Source organism: Melanotaenia boesemani, chromosome 9 (assembly GCF_017639745.1).
Source record: "Melanotaenia boesemani isolate fMelBoe1 chromosome 9, fMelBoe1.pri, whole genome shotgun sequence".
NCBI lineage: Eukaryota > Metazoa > Chordata > Actinopteri > Atheriniformes > Melanotaeniidae > Melanotaenia > Melanotaenia boesemani.
The window spans coordinates 29,733,649-29,754,356 of record NC_055690.1 but is presented as its reverse complement, the minus strand read 5'-3'; the positions used below and the strand labels follow the sequence as shown (position 1 = coordinate 29,754,356).

Below are 20,708 nucleotides of genomic sequence, written 5' to 3'. Positions count from 1 at the left end.
TATACATGGCTGCCCTTGATATTTTTATTTTTATTTTAATCTTATTTTCTTTAGTCTTTATATGTCAGTGCCGAACCTGACATGGAGAAAGAGAAAGAGGAAAAAAAAACTTTTACTGTGAATATGTTATGGAAATTCAATGCAATGAAAACAACTGAAAAATTACTAAAAATCTGCATTTGATAATTATATCTGTATTTAAAAACATTACTTAATTCATTAGTATTTTTAACCATTTTTAGCATTCTGGCCATTGCTCTAGAGTGGCAGGCTGCAGACCTCTGATTTAGTGTAAACCAATATTTACTGCACTTACTTCATATTGCATATGGTAGGTCTTCTTTTGTTCTGACCTTTTGTTCATAACAATGCGATCAATCGCAATTAATCGCAACATTTTATGCAATTAATCACGATTAAAAAATTTTTAATCATTGCCCAGCACTATTTTATATTGATTTAATTTCCTAAGAATATCAATTGTAAACACATTGGAATTTGAAATAATTTATTTTTCTAGCAGCATTATACTTAAGGCCCATTTATGCTCAATGCAGAAATTACCACCAGAAATCACAGGGGCAGTGCTGAGCAGAATAGCTGACATGCAATCAGGTAAAGAAACAAACCGAGAAGAAGAAGAGAATCAGGCAGGAAACCAAAAGAAAAAGAATAATGAAAAAAACTGTAGAAATTGCACAAGCCTTTAAAGAAAGACTATATGTGGATGTTTAGGGGGTGTTGTGTGGTTGGAAACAACTTTATAGGCATTACTGCTGCTAAACAGTGTCTGAAACTGACATCGGCTCGAAGCTGTCAACTCTGAGCTTAGCGCTGCCTGCTGTGGAGGAGTTGACTCAACAACCATGGCAACAAAAAACATGCATGAAAGTATGAGGACTGCAACGTATGACAACGTTTGAAATGGATGTTGTTATTTCATGAACATAAAGGGGGAATAAATGGACCTTTACGGTAAGCAAGTTTTGCAACAGTGCTCTTTAAACAGCGTGGGATGTTTGATTTAGTCATACAAACAAATGGTGACCTCGTTACAAGGACCAAAGATGACTTTTCTTTATTGAGTAAATCACTGGATGAAGGAGAGTTTTCACCAACATGATGATACTCTCCATAAATATTAATCTGGGACCACAACATGGTTAAAAAAAAAAATAAATAAAAAAAAATAAAAAATCTTCATCAAGAGGTTACTTAGTGTTAGCATCCTTGGTTTTATTAAATTAAGCTATTGCATGTAACCATGTTTTGGGACGATAATTTAGCCTTCTGAGTAATAACAGTACAGACACTGAATCATATAAAACATCTGACCATCCACAGGATAGCATTCCATTGTTTTAGTTAACATTAAAATAATATACACTGCTCCAGGCAACTTGTGACACAACAGGTCATTGTGCAAACAGATGATGCTATAACCCATAAATACATTGATCTGAGGATCAGACACTTCAGGATCAGTCAAAATCAAAATAAAAATTTTATTTAAAATCCCTTTTCATACATAAGTAGCACAAAGTGTTTTACATAATACAATGCACACAATGTCCAGGGATGCAATTTCAATAAGTGAAGTTTATTTATAAGCACTTTTAAAAGCAACAGATGTTGACCAAAGTGCTGTAAAATGTAAAAAAACAAGTAAACAGAGGCCGAGCAGACAGCAGACTTGGTTCAGGGGGACGGTCCGGAGGCTTAGCAGACATCAAGACCGGGCGTAGCTGTCGTGCAGCCTGTATTCCAAGAAGCTGCGCTGACTGAATCTCTGGAGGACTCGATATCCACACCACAATGAGCCCGAGAACCTGAGATGGAAGAGAAGCGATCTCCACAACCACAGGCGGTGGAGAAAAAGCGATGTCCTCGGCAGTGTAGACTGTAAGCGGCGGAGGAGGAGGGAGCTCGTCAGAAGCAGAGAACAAAAGCGGGTGACCAGAGACCCCCTCAGAGCTAGGGACCTCGAGCGATAGATAGATAGATAGATAGATAGATAGATAGATAGATAGATAGATAGATAGATAGATAGATAGATAGATAGATAGATAGATAGATAGATAGATAGATAAATAATAAATAATATATTATTTTATTCATATAGTTTAATATATTTATAGATTTACAATACAGTTGCATCATTGTGTTTACATTTCCACCAATATGTAGTTTGCATGTTGACAGGTGGACTGCTGGACATCAAATGACCAGCAGATGGCAGTACCACCAAATGAGTTATTAAATGGGGCCTCAAGTAATGAGACTTTTGGCGATGCAATTGTCTAGAAAGACTCAACACATTCACAGGGCTTCATTAAACATCACTAGGGAGAAGTGTCTTTCTTTCCAGACTCCCTAACAGCTGATAGGAGTCTGTAACAATGGCCTGTACCCTGCATGCTGACTTTATATTGTCAACCACAGTAAATGCAATATTCTTTGCTGTTTATTATTTATAATAAACTTGTTTCCTTACTGGGCAAATGACAATAAACACTTTGAATTTTACTTTTTACTGATAAAATTCTGATCCATACTAATAAAAATAATTGTAATCTTTTTATTTTTTTTTTTTACTTCAATTACTGCAAAACAGATTTAATGTCAATTTTAAAGTCATAGACGATTAAACTGCTTTTAAACAAATGTATCTTTCTTCATGCATTATAATAATAATGGATTTCATTTATATAGCGCTTTTCTAGGCACTCAGAACACTTTACAATGTATATCCATTATTCATTCAGTCCTCACTCATACTTGCTGATGGTAGGCTGCCTTGGGGTAGGCTGACGAAAAGGTGGCCTCTCCATCAGGTAGGCAGGCGTCCTTGGCAAAACAGGAGTTTTGATACGTTAATGTCACTGTCCAATGTGCTGAATAGCACTGTCCAGGGTCCTGAACCTAAATGATTTTAATTCCCTATTTTACAAGTAATGCGGGAGACTCTAATCCCACGTATGGTAACCTTATTAAAGCAGATGTTTTGACTCCATAAATAAGAATTCTAGATGTCAAAATAATTTTTCAACATTATTTATATTTTTTATTTACTAATAGGTTTCATGTCCAGTGACATGGAGCCAGCGGACAGATGATTTTTAATCTGTTATTGGAGCGAAGCAGACACAAGACATGTTGTTTGACTGACAGCTCTCGTCAGAATTTATTATTTCTACATTCAAAATAAAGTATTTGACCACTAATAAAAAAAACAGTGATACTTCACTTTTACTCACCTAAGTAATAGCATTATATTCTCTATCAAATCAGACTACAATCATTACATTAAAATTGCATCTGTGAATGTTAACCACAATTAGTAACATATTATTAGCATCACACTTGTTATGTCTAAACCATGTTAACACAATACTTTTCATGGCTGCTTCCTTAATCTTTAGCCTTTGGTTAACTGAGTGCTGACCATGCCTGAAACACACACACACACCATATAAACAATTTTAACATGTCAAAACCTAAGCAAAGTCAGGGAGCAAAATTCTGTGAACTAGCTTAGCTTACCAGTGCACCACTATTACACACGTATTAGCAATGCTACTGGATTTACTTAGTTGCATTTAACTTCAAAGTTGACACACCTTTGCTCTTAAAGTCCCTTTACTCCCCAAGGGTTCATATTCACTATTAGTTGTGTGCTATTTAGCCCAACTGACCTGTTAGTGGAGCAAAGCAGACACAAGACATATTGTTTGACTGGCAGCTCTCATCAGAATGACGAGCCACCTGCTGATGTTACCAACAACACTCTCTCTACTGCAAACGCCCCCTGCTGGCTGGACATGATACTACACCCAATCAACCTAAATTTGAAATACAGAACATTTTTTTTTTTTTTTTTTTTTTTTAACCCTGTCCTGTCCAGCATCCTAACATACAGAACGGTGGTCTGTGTGCCATATTTTGCTTGACAGATTTGCTCTACCAAGGGAGACATGTTATATACATGACTGCCCTTGATATTGTTATTATTTTTATTGTAATTTCATTTTCTTTAGTCTTTACATGTCAGTGCCGAACCTGACAGGGAGATAGAGGAAGAGAGAAAAAAAAGGGAGAAAAGGACAGGATTAAAATGTGGAAATAACAGTTGTTTATGCTGCCCAGAACATATCACAACAAAAAAAAAACAATATAAACTACCACAGTACTACATGATACCAAAAGAAAAATGGGATGATGATGATATGAAAAATTACAATAGTCATCAAACGTACCTGCAGATAAACGTACCAACACACAAAGATCAGCTACATCTAGTGAGAGGCGGATGGAGAGACGAGCACGTTTGTGGGCATGCACTTGTTAACATGCATGTGTGGCCATGCAACAAGGAGGAAATGTGTACCCGCAAGGGGGCCGCGATCACGCCGCACCCTGAAGCATACAGAACATTAATCCCACACTTTAGGCAATATTTCTTAGCAACCTAAAATAAATATTCAAAGACAATGTGACTACATTCTGTGTGGGTCACATGCTCCCTGACAAAATATAATGGCTCCCGCCATTATATAAACTTTTTTCCTTTATCCAAAATAAACAGTGAACACATTTTGTACTTTAACGTCTCGGTGCATCAAAGCAGGAACAGCATATGGCACCACTGTGTATGGAAGTGTTCGATATAGTGTATCATATGGTGTGTAGTGCGACAGTGGAACTGGTTGCAGTTCCCACATTGGCAGAGTTTGTGTACCATAAGGTGCAAAAGCATTGACTGTACCCTGCATCTGGTAAGATGGGTGGCCAAGGCAGTCATAAGTCCATGTTTGTGGTGGTCTCCTTGTTCGTAAGGATCTTCTGACTGTCTCCTGCTGTGGAGAAGTCCTTCTGTTACTGTTGGTGTCACCCCTTGCTTGATCTCATATATGTTCAGTAACACCATCAAAATAATGCTCATGGTGTGCAGACCGTGCATTATCCTCTCCCCTTCCTTCATCTTCCTGTCCACTGAATTGTTCTTGTGCTGTCAATCAAAAGTCCTCTGTTATGTCTCTAGGCAGCAGTCTGGGTTCTTCTGTTAGCTTATGGAGTCCAACCTGCTCCGCCATTGGTGGAAGACTGACTGGATCTCTCTGATGTACTTTAGTGGATGTCTCATCTGCCCTTTGTGACCTTGGGACTCTCAGCCAGTACTGTGCTCTGGAGACATCATCAGATTCAGATGAATCATTGCTTTGGCACAAACTTACTCATCAACTTACTTATCATCTCTTCTAACTTGTCTCCTATTCCTCTGTCACCTCTTTCTGGATGTTTTGTTGACTGTGTTTCAGCCATTTCCACAGGCGAGTAATTGACAAGGTGGAGGAGGTTTCTGTAAAGGGTCCAAACTTTTCTGCTGTTTGTCTCCGGAAACACTTTGTAAACAGGGCTGTCATTCACTTGCTGCTTTACAACATACACTCTCTCTTCCCAGAAGGATCTCAGCTTGCCTGGATCTCCTCTCTCACCCATATCGCGTACTAGAACCCTGTCACCTGGCTGCAGGATAGCACCCTCAACATGATGGTCACACTGCTCCTTGCTTCGTTCACTTGAATACTGACTGTTCTGCTCTGCAATCTGATATGCCTCCTTCAAGCATGCAGCCCACTTTTCAGCATAACCAAGTGGTGTCTCAGCATTGTTGTCAGCAGGCAGATAGAAGAGGAGATCAATTGGGAGGCGAGGGTGGCGCCCAAACACGATAGCGGGGTGAGAACCATAATTGTGTTTATAATTATTATGCATTCTGTGATGTTCTGGTTTCATTTTCCAGATTAATAGTAAAATGAGTGATTTTTACTGTTCACCACTAAAGTCAGCCCCATTACAGGTCTGTGTATCGATCTGTGAACATACTTTAGCATCAACCCTGTTAAGTATAGTTAGTGAACATGAGCAGCAAAGCCATGTAAAATAGCCTACGTGCTGATGTCATAATACCACGTGTGCCTGCAAGCACAGAAATTTTTTTGTGAGCATGCGCAGTTCAATAAATCGAGTTCCCAGATGAAAGAGACATGGATCATGTTCATTTTCTTTGATATATATCAGCCTAGAGAATACTGGTAAACCACTTTGGTGATTGTAGACATATGGGGACTGCTGTGGAAATGTCAAACGCTACAGGTAATGGGTCCAGTCATACAGGCCGAAAGTGGTTCAGACTTTTATTCGACTGAGAGGAGAAAAGCTACGAGCTCTGGAAAACAAGGTTCCTCGCGCACATGGAATTACGCAGCCTTGGAGAAATCATCTTGGAAGAGCCACAGATACCCAGAGCAGAGACTATATTCACGTCGTTGAGAAGAGCAGACGAGCATATTAGCGACAGGCTTCAGATAGCCATGTAGGTAAAGGGATCCTGATTCTTACAAGCCATTTGTCATGCACATCGCTCAGACCAACAACACTGTAGTGTTTGGCGAGTTTAAGACAAAGCTATGCAGTTATGAGAGCACTGAAAATAAGGGCAAAGTGACACGAATGTTGAAGGAGACAATGTGATGAAGACTAGAGGAACAACGAAGTCACGTGGAAGAGAAAGAAAAACTGCCCTGGCTGAGCTTGAGTGTTACACGTGCGGAAAAAAGGGGCACATGGCCAGGACATGCCGTGATGGATACAAGAGGAGGAGAGAGGAATGAAAATGGGACACACCACAACTAAAAAATGGCCGTGGTCGAGGACAAGACCGTGGCCATGTAAGAAAAGCTAAGGGAGAAACAGAGGCGGAGCCTACAACTTTCTGTTTCTGTAAAATGGATGACTGTCATACTAAAAGAGGAAACAAGAAGGGTCTTATGGTTGACTGCAACGCCCCAACACATATGATTAACGACCCAACAAAGTTCAAAACAGTTGACAAGACCTTCAAACCCGAGAACCACATGATCAAGCTTGCCGACAGATCAAAGTGAGTGGAATGGCGAAGATGAGGGGAGACACTGAAGTTTACTTGCTGGACAGCGAGGGATGACGCGTGAGAACAAGGCTCAAGCAAGCACAGTACGTCCCATCGTTCCCACAAAACATATTTTCAGTCAAGGCAGCGACAGCTAATGGAGTCGAGATCCACTTCAAGGACGGTGATGACTGGTTGGTCCACAAAGACGGCACCAAGTTGAAACTGGATGTGTATGGTAGGCTGTATTACCTAAGCACAATAGATGATGAAAATGTTGATGAAGTGTATGGTTGTCATGATATTCAAGCTTGGCACAAGATACTTGGTCACTGCAATTTTGATGATGCTTCAAAATTGGAAAAGGTGGTTGAAGGAATGTCGATAAAAGGGAAACATGACAAGGAGAACCAAAACTGTGAAACATGCACAGAGGGCAAGTTCACACAAAGTAGAAACAGGCAGACAGATGCTAAAGCTACAACTCAGCTAGAACTAGTACACACAGACTTATGCGGCCCTATTGAACCGGCAGATAAAGATGGGTACAGATATGCAATATCATTTATTGTTGATTACAGTGGGATGATTTTTCCATACTTTATCAAAACAAAAAGTGACAAGACAAAAGATACAGAAAACTTAATAGAAGATGTAGCTCCATATGGAAAAATAAAGTCCATCAGGTACAGATTTTACCGGGCAGGAGTTCCAGTCTTTACTCAGGAGTAAAGGGATAAGGCACGAGACAAGTGCACCCTACTCACCTCACCAAAATGGAACTGCTGAAAGAGGTTGGAGAACCTTATTTGAAATGGCACGATGTAGGCTATTGGAGAGTAACCTCCCAAAGCAACTACGGACATATGCTGTTCAGACAGCAGCGCAAAGCCGCAACAGATGCTACAGCAAATGGCTAGAGCAAACACCTTACCACGTTTTCACAGGAAAAACACATAACCTATGCAACATGAAACTATTTGGCTCTCAATGCTTTGTATATAAGCAGGATAAGAAGAAGCTGGATTCCAGATGTGAAAAGGGAATTTTTGTTGGCTATGATAAATATAGTCCAGCATATAATATGTACTATCCTGAGACAGGAAAATATTGAAACACAGGTTGATAAAAACCATCACCAAAGGCAGCGCAGATAGCCAAACTCAGACAAGTTGAGATGGCATTAAGTGTTATGATGATTTAATGAACATTTAAAGAAGCAATGGACTCTAAGAAGTAAAAAAATGTGGGCTGACGCAATGAAAGAGGAGATGGACTCTCTGGCAGAGAATGGGACTTTTACTCTGACCCCACTGCCAACAGGTAAACAAGCAATGGGAGGCTGCTGGGTATACACAGTAAAAGAGAATCCAGATGGATCTGAGACATGCAAAGCAAGATATGTTGCAAAGGGGTATGGTCAAGTTGAAGGGATTGACTATAAAGAAACTTTTTCACCAACACCAAACTGATGCAGGTCACCATACAGGAGGATCTTACCTTACACCAAATAGATGTAAATACTGCTTACTCCATGCTGCAATGGACTGTGAGGTATACTTGGAGCAGCCGGAAGGTTTTCGGGTAAAGGGGAACACTTGGTTTGTAAACTCAACAAGTCATTGTATGGCTTAAAACAGTCAGGAAGTAACTGGAACTTATTACTACATGATCATCTCACAGAGAATGGTGTTATACAAGATTATGCTGATCATTGTGTCTACATTTAGAAATATGAGCATGACAAAGTGATTCTGCTGGTATGGGTGAATGACTTAATCATAGCAGCAAGTAACAACATCTTACTCAAATGATGTGAAAGAAGGTTGAAGAGAAGGTTTAAGATGAAAGATATGGGTCCACTTAAACACTTCCTGGGTAATGACTTCAAACAGAGTGAGGGAGAGGTCAAAATGACTCAGAAAGGACACATAGAGAAGATATTAGCAAAGTTTGGGATTTCAGAATGCAAACCAAGATCCCCTCGTTTTATTGAATCACTTTTAACCTTCTCTTTTATGTGTTTGTACGGCTCCCTTTCCCTCAAGAAGAATAGATTGCAGAGGATTGCTAGACTGTGTGGGAAAATTGCAGGGATCTCCCTGGATGACCTTTAAGCCCTGTACCACACCAGAGTGCTAAACAAGGCTTTTTTAATCCTTGTGGATCAAAGCCACCCATCGTGAATTTTTGCTGCTTCCTACATTCTACCAAAATGGACTAACAGACACAAATACTCTTTTGTCTCCGCAGCCATTGCTCTGTTGAACAAGTAGCTCTTATTTTTATTTATTTATTTATTTTTTATCATAGTCCTATAAAATATTTATTGTTATTTGTGTGTTTGTGACTGATTGTTTTTACTGCTGGATGTACAGCAAATTACCCTCACGGGATAATAAAGATTCCTTGAACTCCATGTGAACAAAACCTAAACTTTGACAGTGAGGGTGAAGTCATTGACCCAACAGGATACAGAGAGATATTAGGTAGCATGATATACATTATGACATATATACCTGGCTTAAGCTGGATTGTCAGTAAACTATCTCAACACCTAGCAGAACCAAAGCAGCAGCACTGGACTGCAGCAAAATATGTGCTGAGATACTTAAAGGGTACTATAGACCAAGGACTACATTACCAAAAATGTGAGAAAAACATACAGCTTGAAGGGTGCAGTGATGCTGATTGGGCAGCTGACAAAAATGACAGGAAGAGCACAACTGGATACTGTTTCAGTTTAAATGAGAACAGTCCAGTTATATCATGGAAGAGCAGGAAACAGCCAACAGTGGCACTATCCACATGCAAAGTAGAGTACATGGCACTAGCAACCACAACTCAGGAGAGTATGTACCTTGTACAACTTCTAAAAGGGATGGAAGGTAGTAACCAACATATACCAGTGAGGATATATGAAGACAACAAGGGGGCAACAGTTTTTTCTAAGAACCAAGTATGCAGACAGAGGAGCAAACACATAGATATTAAATACCATTATGCACATTCTGCACAAGCTGAAGGAAAAATACCTATGGAGTGCCGCTCTAGCTGATGTTCTTACCAAAACAGTAACAAAGGTTAAACTGGAGAGGTTCAAAAGGTATTTGTTTGGAGTAATGTAAACTGGCAAATGTAAAAATTTCCGCTGTTTATTTTTATAACACTGTCAGTATAATAAAAAAATAACTGTTTTTGTTTTTTTGTCGTTTTTGCTTTCCACCATAGAGAGCTATATACATGTCTTTGAGTGCGAGTGTTAAGCATAGTTAGTGAACATGAGCAGCAAAGCTGCTGTCATATTACCACGTGTGTCTGTGTGCACAGAGATGTTGGTGTGAGCTTGTGCAGGTCAATAAACCATCTGTGTGTGTTCCTAGATGAAAGAGAGTTGGAGGTCTTTTTGTTTTTTCTGATACATATCAGCTTAGAGAAAACTGGTAAACCACTTTGGTGGCTGTAGACTCTGTCAAACGCTACAGTGAGATTAGTAAGCTTCAAAAACAACAGTGTCACCGTAACCTTAAGCTGACATGAGTAAAATAATAATAATAAACAAATTCTCACTCTTTTTTTTATTTATATGCACGATTCATGCATCTGTCTTTTAGTAAAACATCCAGATACAAAGAAACATTAAAAAAGCAAAAACAAAACCTTTCTTTAAGAACTCTGGTGGCTGATGCATACAGTGCAGTTATAGTAAGGCACATTATAAAGACAGATGCTGCAAAGAGTAATATACATTCTGAAAGCTGTGTGATTTAGTAAATCTGCTTCTGTGTAAGAATCCTGTAAATGAAGCCTCTTTAACGTTAACTTCAGAGCCCCAGAGCGTCTTTCTGCACGCTGCAGCCCAGCAGTGCATTTCCTGCTTCCACACACTCTGTCACACATGGTCCTAAAAAGCAAATATGATTTTAACCATTTTAAACAGTAAACACTTTAACAAAGAAAAGAAAAAAACATCAGATCCTTATTAATTGTTTTACCATTCTGAGCACGGAGCCATGATGCAGCCTTCATGGCCAGAAGCTCCCACTCCTCCTTTACATCCATCTTGAAACCATGAAGCCAGATCAGAGCCAGAATGGTGGCCCACACCTCCTTGTTAACCTGATTAAAGCAAAACAAAGAAACACAAAACAAGAAAAAAATAAAAGATTTTAAAAAATTTAAAAATTGGAAAATGGTTCTGATTTACTTTCTCCATCTCTCTCTGGTTCTTGTATAAAGTCAAACTTTGGTTCAGATCAGTGAGAGCTCTCTGGAGTTTTATTATGTTCAGTTTGATTTAATCTGTTCTATGTTGTATTGATTATTAACACATTTAATAGGAAATTATTTCTTGATATTATTTCCATGTGAAAATCGCTTAAATATTATCATTACAAATGTGGGTTGTTAATTTTCCAGTGACCCACCAATGCAGGCTTTAACTTCTCCACCTCGTCACTGGTCTTTCCCAGTGCAGAGGCCAGAGGAGCCTCCAGCATCCAACTACCAGACGCCTTCTGCAGGGACACCAACTGCAGAAGAGGCTCTCTGAGGGGCTGCTGGGGAGCAACAGCTTTATCTACTGCAGAAAAAAAAAATCACTGGAATTAAAGTCAATTAATTCATTAATTAAAGAGGGTACACATGGTTAGTACAGTAGTGTTTGATTTTAAAAATCAAATAAAATTTAAATAATTTATTTGCAATAATTGCCATTGGAAGTGTTTAATTAATAGTTTCATGTACTGGGCCATAAGCGTCCTATATACTGAATATACTGTATAACATTATGAAATATATACAGACGTAGACAAAATTGTTGGTACCCTTCGGTTAATGAAAGAAAAACTCACAATGGTCACAGAAATAACTTGAATCTGACAAAAGGAATAATAAATAAAAATTCTATGAAATTTAACCAATGAAAATCAGGCACTGCTTTTCAAACATGCTTCAACAGAATTATTTAAAAAACAAACTCATGAAACAGGCCTGGACAAAAATGATGGTACCCTTAACTTAATATTTTGTTGCCCCACCGTTTGAGGCAATCACTGCAATCAAACTATTCCTGTAACTGTCAGTGAGACTTCTGCAACTCTCAGCAGGTATTTTGGCCCACTCCTCATAAGCAAACTGCTCCAGTTGTCTCAGGTTTGAAGGGAGCCTTTTCCAGACGGCATGTTTCAGCTCCTTTCAAAGATGCTCAATAGGATTAAAGTCAGGGCTCATAGAAGGCCACTTTAGAGTAGTCCAATGTTTTCCTCTTAGCCATTCTTGGTTGTTTTTAGCTGTGTTTTGGGTCGATGTCCTGCTGCAAGACCCATGACCTGCGACTGAGACCAAGCTTTCTGACACTGGCCAGCACATTTCTCTCTAGAATCCTTGATAGTCTTGAGATTTCATTGTACCGGCACAGATTCAAGACACACTGTGCCAGATTCAGTAAAGCAGCCCCAGAACATAACAGAGCCTCCTCCATGTTTCACAGTAGGAACAGTGTATATATATATATATATATATATATATATATATATATATATATATATATATATATATATATATATATATATATATATATATATACACCAGATGCAAATTTGTTTAAAAAGTGTTCTGCTATTAAAGTGTTATATTCTGGCTTATATCAACTCTCATATTTAACATTTTTATCCTTTTAAAACACTTTTATGTGTTGACTTTAACTTCGCTTTTATCTACTGAAATGATAGAAAACAAATCCCATATGGTATACGGTTCCACTTACCAGATAAAGACAGCAGCATCATTGGTGCTGAACAGTAAAAGAAAAAAAATAAACACAAAACAAGAATTTAGTACAGGACATTAGAAAATAAAATGTTGGTTTCTGGGGCTGCAAGGTTAATATTATGTCTATATTCAAATATTTAAGTTTTTTATTATTGACATTTATTTTATTTAACTGCAACAGATATTAGCTAAATATTAGATAAAGTAATTTAAGTAAAATCAATTTGCATAAAATTATTAAAACTGGTAAATGTAGATGTACTCTCATGTTTTCATAAAGACACTGAAGTTTTTAATCACCTGAAGCTGAACCGAGAAATCGCTTCTTACACCCTGGGGAATTAAAAGAATATATTAAATGAGAAACATTAATTAAGACAAAAATATTAAATTATAACTTCATTCTAAAGAGAAGCTGATGGAGACACACAGCATATTCCCAGTGACAAGTTTGATCAACTATTCGAAATATCACATATTTCAATAATTCACATGAGGACATTTACACATGCAAGAAATGTAGAACACACTGAAAATGGTGGATTTTCTTACTGAAACCTGACTGAGTTGCAGAACAGACCGTCACAAGAACTGACCAAAAGAAGGCAATCAAAATAAAAATAAGAGAAGAAGAGACGACAATAGATTACGAAAGACTAAAATTTTGGTTTCATGAAGCAGATTAAAAACTGGATCTTTTTTACAAGTCAAATACAATATTAATTGTGATTTGCTAATTACTGATGACGTAGTTTGTGTTAGTATCATATCTGTGGAAACTTTTCTAAGTTTAGCAGTAATTCATAGAAGAAGCAACTTTTTCTCCACTGCTGCAGCAAATATGTGAGGAATTAAAGAGTCCCCTGGTGGTCTTTTTTTATTTTGTTTGTGTATGTTGTACTCGTTAATGTTTTCATAAAGTCATTCAACATTTTACTCACCTGCACCTAACTTCCTCTTTGGAGAACAACTCAATGTCTGTCCATAAAACCCTGAGATCAGAGAGTAAGACATCAGATGAAGATCATCAGTTGTGGTTCTTTTCTCTGCTTTACCATCAGATAAGCTTTACAAAAAGGAGCTTGGAAGATAATTTGTTCATGAACATCCTCCCAGCACACTGTCTTTGAATTGGACAAGTTTCCTCCTCACTAATTTAGTCTTTGGAGAAACAAACAGACGTACTTGGTGTTGGAATATTTCTGCGTTCCAGAGGTCCTTGAATCGACTCGCCACTGTCTTTGTTGACAGCAATGAAGGCAGTAAAAGAACTGCTCACTCCTGATTGGACACTGAGCTCCACCACCTTCTTCTTCACTCCTTCATCTTGCTGTCCTCTGTCAGATCTGTCCTCCAACTCCAGGCAGCGAATCAGAGTACGAGCAGCCAACCTGTGGATTGTTAATCTGAAGAAGGCAGAAGAGACAGAACAAAAATGGTGCATTTAAAGGTCATAAACTACATGCTCACAATGACTAATTTAATGCTCCTCACAGAACCAAAATCATCTCATTGCTTTACCCAGTGTCCTCTGCTGGTTTGAGATGGAAGTGCAGCTGGTTCTGAGAGGGATGACCTGCGAGGCTGTACTTCACCATCACACAGCCCTCTGCTGCCTCTAAACACTGAGAAATCATTACAGCCTTAAAATAATACACATATCTCTTTAACAGTAATGGATTAGATTTTTATAGCGCTTTTTCAAGCCACTTTACATTGTACCCATTATTCATTCACACCTGCTGATGTTAAGCTGTGTGTGTAGCCACAGCTGCCCTGGTGAAGACTGATGGCACCAACAGTGTTTCTCTGACCACCGAAAATTTATACACATTCAAACACTGATTCATACAGCGATGTCAACACTGGAGGCAAGTAGGATGAAGTGTCTGGCCCAAAAACACAATAGATTGACTGGGTGAACGGGATTCTAACCCCAACCTTTCAAACGAGCCGCTCTACAACCAGAGCTACTGCCACGCCACATTTACATAAAGAAACATGTGTTTGTTTTTGTTTGTTTGTTTTTGTACTCTTGGCCAGTAAAAACATTTAAACAAGAGCCATGGTGGTGCTCCTACCTGTCCAGTGAGCTGGGCATAAATCAGTGACCTCTGCCCCTGGAAAATTGCTGTGATTGGTGGAGAGAGGACAGTGGCTGACACTCCCTTTGGTAAATCCCATGTTACTGAGATGTCCTCCACAGCTGGCTGCAGTGCAAACCGCAGCGACTGCATCACCTGATGGTTAAAACACATTAGAAATGGTGAACTCATCTGTATGCATCTGTATCTGGAATGTGATGTTGCTGTTTTAATTAGACTTTATTTTTACTAACTTTTGGCTGCATCCTGTCAGTCCCTGTGATGAACTGAGCATGACCTCCTCCCTCCTTGGCCAACCCATTAATAAGAGCAGAGCTGGCTCCTTCTCCAATCCCAAAAGAGAAACACCTACAAAGTAAAACTTTGTTTAAAAACACACACAACCACAGTGTTACACTTACTGTCAGGCTGTGTTGTTGTAGTCTCACCTGTGGGAACCTGCATTCTTCTTAACCAGATCAATAACTTCTTTGGTGTTCCCCACCTCTCCATCAGTGAAGACAAACAGCTTTGGGAAGAGAAACAACATCATAACTACACATGAACTGAAAACTCTCAGGGAAATTAAATGAGAGTGTGTAACACTGCTGTTAGAGTCACACATGTTGCAAAGTATGAAGAACAAATGGAGACATGGTAAAAACAAGTTTAAACAACAGGGTTGTGCAGGGTTGTACTTGGAAGGGTGTATGAAGAACAACCAAAGAATCTTTAAGGGTCAGCAAGTGTTGATGTTGATTTAAGGCTTTTGCAATAAGTAAAAGTGGTTTCGCCTCCATATGTCCAAGAACAAAGCATGAAGTATGTGCATTATTACCTGTCTGGGCTGCTTGGGAATGCAGGGCTGCTTGTAAATGTGTTCGAGGGGCTCAAGGATCTCTGTTCCTCCCAGGTCAGCCTGCATCTCCTCAACTTTCTTCAGAGCCTTCTTCATGTTCTTCTCATTGTACTTTACACTCTTACTGCCATCAGAAACACAAACTAACTGATCTGATCTAATGATCATCATGTGACAATAATGACTGAAACACATTTTTGTGGACTGAGTCACTTACGGGAAGATGTGTTCAAATCTGGACCCAAAACTGTAGATATTGAAGTAGCAGCCCATTGGTAAACTCTTCAACAGGAGCAGCAGAGTGTCCTGAAGGGAGACACAGACCACAGTTAACACAGCTGTCTGTAACAGATAACAAATGTTCTTCTGAGACAGTTAATCATTTCTAATACCTTTGCGTTGCTAATGCGAGTTTCTTGCCGCTTGCTGTTATTGATGGAACAGTCCATACTTCCTGATCGATCCAATAAGAACACAAACTCCCCACATGAGGCGAGTGAGGACATCACAGACTGGGGGAACTCAGGGTACAGGCTCACCATCACCACTGGATCACCCATCAGAGTTCCTGAAACATGAGAGAAATAGAAAAATCAAACTAAATCTAAATTTTGAAATCAATTTTTAAATACATGCAACATCAAGTAATGATTAAAGAAAATGAATATTTGATGCGTGAACTAATTCCTAAACAAAGGCGTCAAAATGTTTTGTCTTGACGTTGTCTTAAAGATGATCTGATTTACTTGTTCAAGTGGTTTTAAAAATTATCATTTCATCTTTAACACAATTACAATCATTTGACTGAAAACTGATCTTTTGACTAACTTGCACTCACCAGGCTTTGCAGAGGCCTGTCCTGCCTCCACCACAGCAGTGGGCTGGTGGGCATCTTTGTAATAAATCAGCAGCTCAACATCTCTGTCAAACTTGTGTCCTGCAGCCAACTTAACCTGAAGTTCAAAAACACAAATACACAGTTAATCAAGTTATTTATCTTCTATGTAACAACCACACACAGCAGACACATCACCACTCTACCTACCATGGCCTGTGTCTGATCAGTGCTGAGGTGCTGAAGAGGCTCCAGGGAACAACTGGACTCTACTTTAGAGACTGGACGAGGAGAGGAGACTCGGGCAGAAAAGGACAGACTGTAGGGAACCAGAGAGGCTGGAACTGACGTCACCTGGACACTGACATCTTTGCTACCTGTAAACAACATGGGAAACAACTAGAAGTCATCTGGTTTATTGAAAGGAAAGGTGGCTTCAAACCTCATATTTACTTCCAACGCATAACGGTCTCACCTTCCACCAGTATGAAGTCCAGATGGACTTTAATAAAACTCTTTATATGAGCATGTTTGCTGAGCACTAAGATAAAACATATTAACTGGTTCTCCTACCCTGAGGTTGGTAGCGAGGATTGAGGACAGCAGGCAGACAGAACCTCAGCCCATCATCAGCCTGCACAGCCAGCTCAGTGACGTACTCCAGCCTGATGGAGGCGCTCTCTCCTGGAGGCAGACTGCCCACACTCAGAGAGAATATATCTGGACTCTGATCACTCTCCTCCAACAGGAAGGCCTGCTGACCAGAGCTCAAAGCATCATCATACTCCTCTCGAGCCTGCAGAACACATGAAACATGTCAGTAACATTAACTTCACTGTGTTTCAGCTCCTTTATAGTCGCTAAATCTTTCTGTTCAGCTCACCTGCTGTTTCTCCTTCACTTCAGCTACAATATGTGTCTGTCCAACCTTTGCACTGAAATGACACACAGCTGCATCTCCAGGCAGAGGGAAGACAAAAACAGCTTCTACTGGTTTGTCCTCCTTGTTCTCGTAGTTCAGAGTGGAAACCACTGTAGCTACATGGTCCCTCACCTGCAGCTCCACCTCGATGCTCTTTAGAGGAACTGACAGAAACAACGACCAGAAACACAGATCGTAATAGACTTCATTTTATTTAGAAATTACACTGATGAATTATTAAAGAAATGTTTCTACATTCTAAATTATGTTTAACCACACAAGAGGAATGTAATTCAACTAACAGTGAGAAGTAGGACATTGTGTGTGTGTGTGTGTGTGTGTGTGTGTGTGTGTCATCATTAAAGCACTGACAACCTCCACATGTGGATAGTTCATGAGTTACAGGGGGGGGGATGATTTCTTTGCTTTATAGCATGTCTGTACCTGGTTCTTTTCGCGCAGTTAACAGACCACAGCAGTTCACCATTATTGCTCTGAAACAAGAACTTTAAGGGTTACTGTTATCAACAGTCTTGCCCAGAACAAATAAGACCAAAGAAAATGGAAAATAAAATATAAATTAAAATCCCTTGCCTATATCTAATTAGTGCTACTTTCAGTGACCTCTCAAAATATGTAAAAGATTGTATTTATTATCATTTCTACTTTTGTACAAACAGAAGTACAACGGTCTGCTGCAGCTGTATGTCAGCATAAACAAGTTTTAGAATAGCTGCAAAAAAAATATCAAAAGCTTAGAAGGAAGCTTACCTGTAAGGACAAATTATTTACTGAGAACAGAGATGCTTCGATTTCACAGCAGGTCCCTTTGTTTCTGTATTTCCGGACTTTTGCTTGTAAAGCGCGAAGCTCTGAGTCCTGATATCACAGAATGTGGCTCTACTGGGTACGCTCGATTTTAAACAACAGAGCACCAGGTGGGTGGAGTTTTTTATTAATCTCTGTCTCTTGTTAGTGAAAATGAATTCAGACGCAACTTTTTATTCTCCGTTTCTTTATCACTCAAATACTACACACATACACATAAAAATGCCAGGTTAAAAAACAATGGGCAGAATAATTCTGTTTTACCTGCTATTATTACCATACATTTTTGCTGTGTCAGTATAATCTATTTCTACTGAATGATGGGAAGATTGACAGGCAGAAACAGACACAGTATCACAGATCACGCTTGCATTGGCAGTTGTGCTCCCAGTCTTTTAATATTAATTGTGACATTTTTATCACATTATTATGACTGCAGTGGAAAAAAAAGGTGCACAAAATATCTCCATTTCACCTTTAACATATCATCTGTCACATGCTGTGTTGGTTCTTGATAAGGCAGCTCATCCAGAACGCTGCTGCTAGAGTTTTAACCAGGACTAAGAGATCTGAACACATCACACCAGTTTTGAAATCTTTACACTGGCTTCCAGTCAGTCACAGAATAGATTTTAAAACCCTTCTGCTTGTTTACAAATCCCAGAATGGTTTAGGCCCAGAATACATCTGTGATATGTTCAGAGAATATAAACCTAGCAGAGCTCTTAGATCCAAAGACTCTGGTCAACTAGTCCAGGCCAGAGTCCAGACTAAACATGGAGAAGCAGCATTTAGCTGTTATGCTGCAAACAAATGGAACAAACTGCCAGTGGAGATTAAACTTTCCCCAAATGTAGACATTTTTAAATCCAGATTAAAAACATTTCTTTTCTCATGTGCCTATGCATGAAATCTGCACGGTAACTTTTTTTTTAACTTTTTTTAACTTATCTTGCTTTTAATCATTTTAATGTAATTTATTATTTTATTGTGATTACGTGTTGATGCCTTTTACTATTCTAAATATCTGTAATATCTTTGTTTTATGTAAAGCACTTTGAATTGTCCTGTACATGAAATGTGCTGTACAAATAAACTGCCTTGCCTTGGCAGTGTACAAAAGATGTGCATCGATTGTATCATCTGTTTATGTGCATAAAAGTAACCAGACACATATTTCATACAAGGAAAAAAACATTGTTTTACTTTAGTATGTACTGTGTGTAAACAAACAAAATGCTTTCAAGCAGCAGGTGTAGTTACAGAAAATGGCCAGCAGGTGTCACTATGTGAACTTTCCTCATTAGATGGTCTGAAACATGAAGCGTCAGTATTTAGCAGAAACTCTGTCTGGGACTTCTTATTCATCTTCCATCAGCTAGAAATGAGGCTTTCATTCAACTGTAGATTTTAAAAACTGTGTCACATGAATCCACACGACAAAGCAAAACATTAATCTGCTTATAAATTTAGCTCCTCAGATCACAGCATGCTAAAGAAACTCCGGTTTGCATGTGTAGTCAGACTGCTAACATGGTCAAAATGTAATATCTGCTTTCATTAATGTATCTGACCAAAAAGGTCCCATTTTCCCCTCCCCATTATACAAAAAGAGACATTTCCAGGATTCTATATTTTGTTTATTCACATCACTTGAACACTTTCCAACCTCAAAGACAAGGATACAGTTGCCAAATAGGTTTAAAATTCAGGTAAAGACGTACAAAAAGCAGAAGGGATTGTTTTTCATTACTGAAGAATATTATAGACAACTTTGAACATGGCATTTTGGTGAGAAATAAAAAACATAAACAAAAGCAAAACAAACAACATATTTTCTAACTAATAAATATGATAAAATTAATTTAAACATGTTTCTGAAAAATATCCTAATTAAACACACTGTAGAAAATAGACTATAGTCTACAGGTAAACAGGCTTTCTCATATAAGTATGCAACCAATGATGCAGAGAAAATGCAGAAGCAGTGGGTGAGAACTAACATTGTTCCAGATTGAGGTTTGTAGGTATTTATTTCTGAAAATCTCTTTGAAGGCTGCACAACATCCTCTGAGTCATGATGAGGTTTTGAACTTTAACTAGGTCATTGCAACACCTTTTTGCAGCTGTTTGGGGTTGTTGTCTTGTTCTGTGGCCAAACTTGAGCTAAGCTTTGTTCTGTGAGAAAAATGACTTTAGATTAGACTCTATCATACTTTGGTACAGAGTTCATGGTCATATCAATGACTGCAAGGTGTCAAGATCCTGTGGTTACAAAATGCATTCAAATCATTCCTTACTTGTCATACATGGAGCAAGGAGTGAGAACATGTTGGTACTGAGGTCTTGTCTGTCCAAAGGAAATTCTTTCAGAAATCTTTTGGTTTGTTTTGATAATATTGTGCAAACTTAAACTGTTCTGCCTTGATGTTTTTTACAGACAGGAGGCTTTCTCCTGTAACTCTTCTAATCAAGCC

General features: G+C 38.8%; 1 protein-coding gene and 1 long non-coding RNA gene across 3 annotated transcripts in view; one reads left to right on the top strand and one right to left on the bottom strand.

Moving 5' to 3' along the window:
- Nucleotides 1-6,434: 6,434 nt before the first annotated feature.
- LOC121645787 overlaps nucleotides 6,435-20,708 on the top strand; it is a 62,199-nt gene continuing 47,925 nt past the window's right edge. The window contains exons 1-2 of the long non-coding RNA XR_006011508.1: nucleotides 6,435-6,444; nucleotides 12,077-12,085. This is a non-coding gene — a long non-coding RNA (uncharacterized LOC121645787). The remainder of the gene's footprint in view (nucleotides 6,445-12,076; nucleotides 12,086-20,708) is intronic.
- On the bottom strand, nucleotides 10,454-18,279 carry LOC121645760 (von Willebrand factor A domain-containing protein 5A-like). 2 transcript variants are annotated; one of them, XM_041994444.1, is made up of 20 exons: nucleotides 18,175-18,279; nucleotides 17,848-17,897; nucleotides 17,365-17,567; nucleotides 17,055-17,277; nucleotides 16,692-16,858; nucleotides 16,485-16,599; nucleotides 16,039-16,214; nucleotides 15,864-15,952; nucleotides 15,626-15,770; nucleotides 15,237-15,316; nucleotides 15,042-15,156; nucleotides 14,785-14,943; nucleotides 14,225-14,328; nucleotides 13,889-14,109; nucleotides 13,645-13,695; nucleotides 13,004-13,036; nucleotides 12,699-12,725; nucleotides 11,359-11,513; nucleotides 10,927-11,050; nucleotides 10,454-10,835 (listed from the first exon to the last, which is right to left on the bottom strand). In XM_041994444.1, exons 2-20 carry the CDS (start codon nucleotides 17,888-17,890, stop codon nucleotides 10,756-10,758), a joined length of 2,310 nt encoding a protein of 769 aa, XP_041850378.1. In that variant the 5' UTR covers nucleotides 17,891-17,897; nucleotides 18,175-18,279; the 3' UTR covers nucleotides 10,454-10,755. The 2 variants fall into 2 exon arrangements, with proteins under 2 accessions (XP_041850378.1, XP_041850379.1); XM_041994445.1 differs by having other exon boundaries at nucleotides 17,848-17,909; nucleotides 18,175-18,234.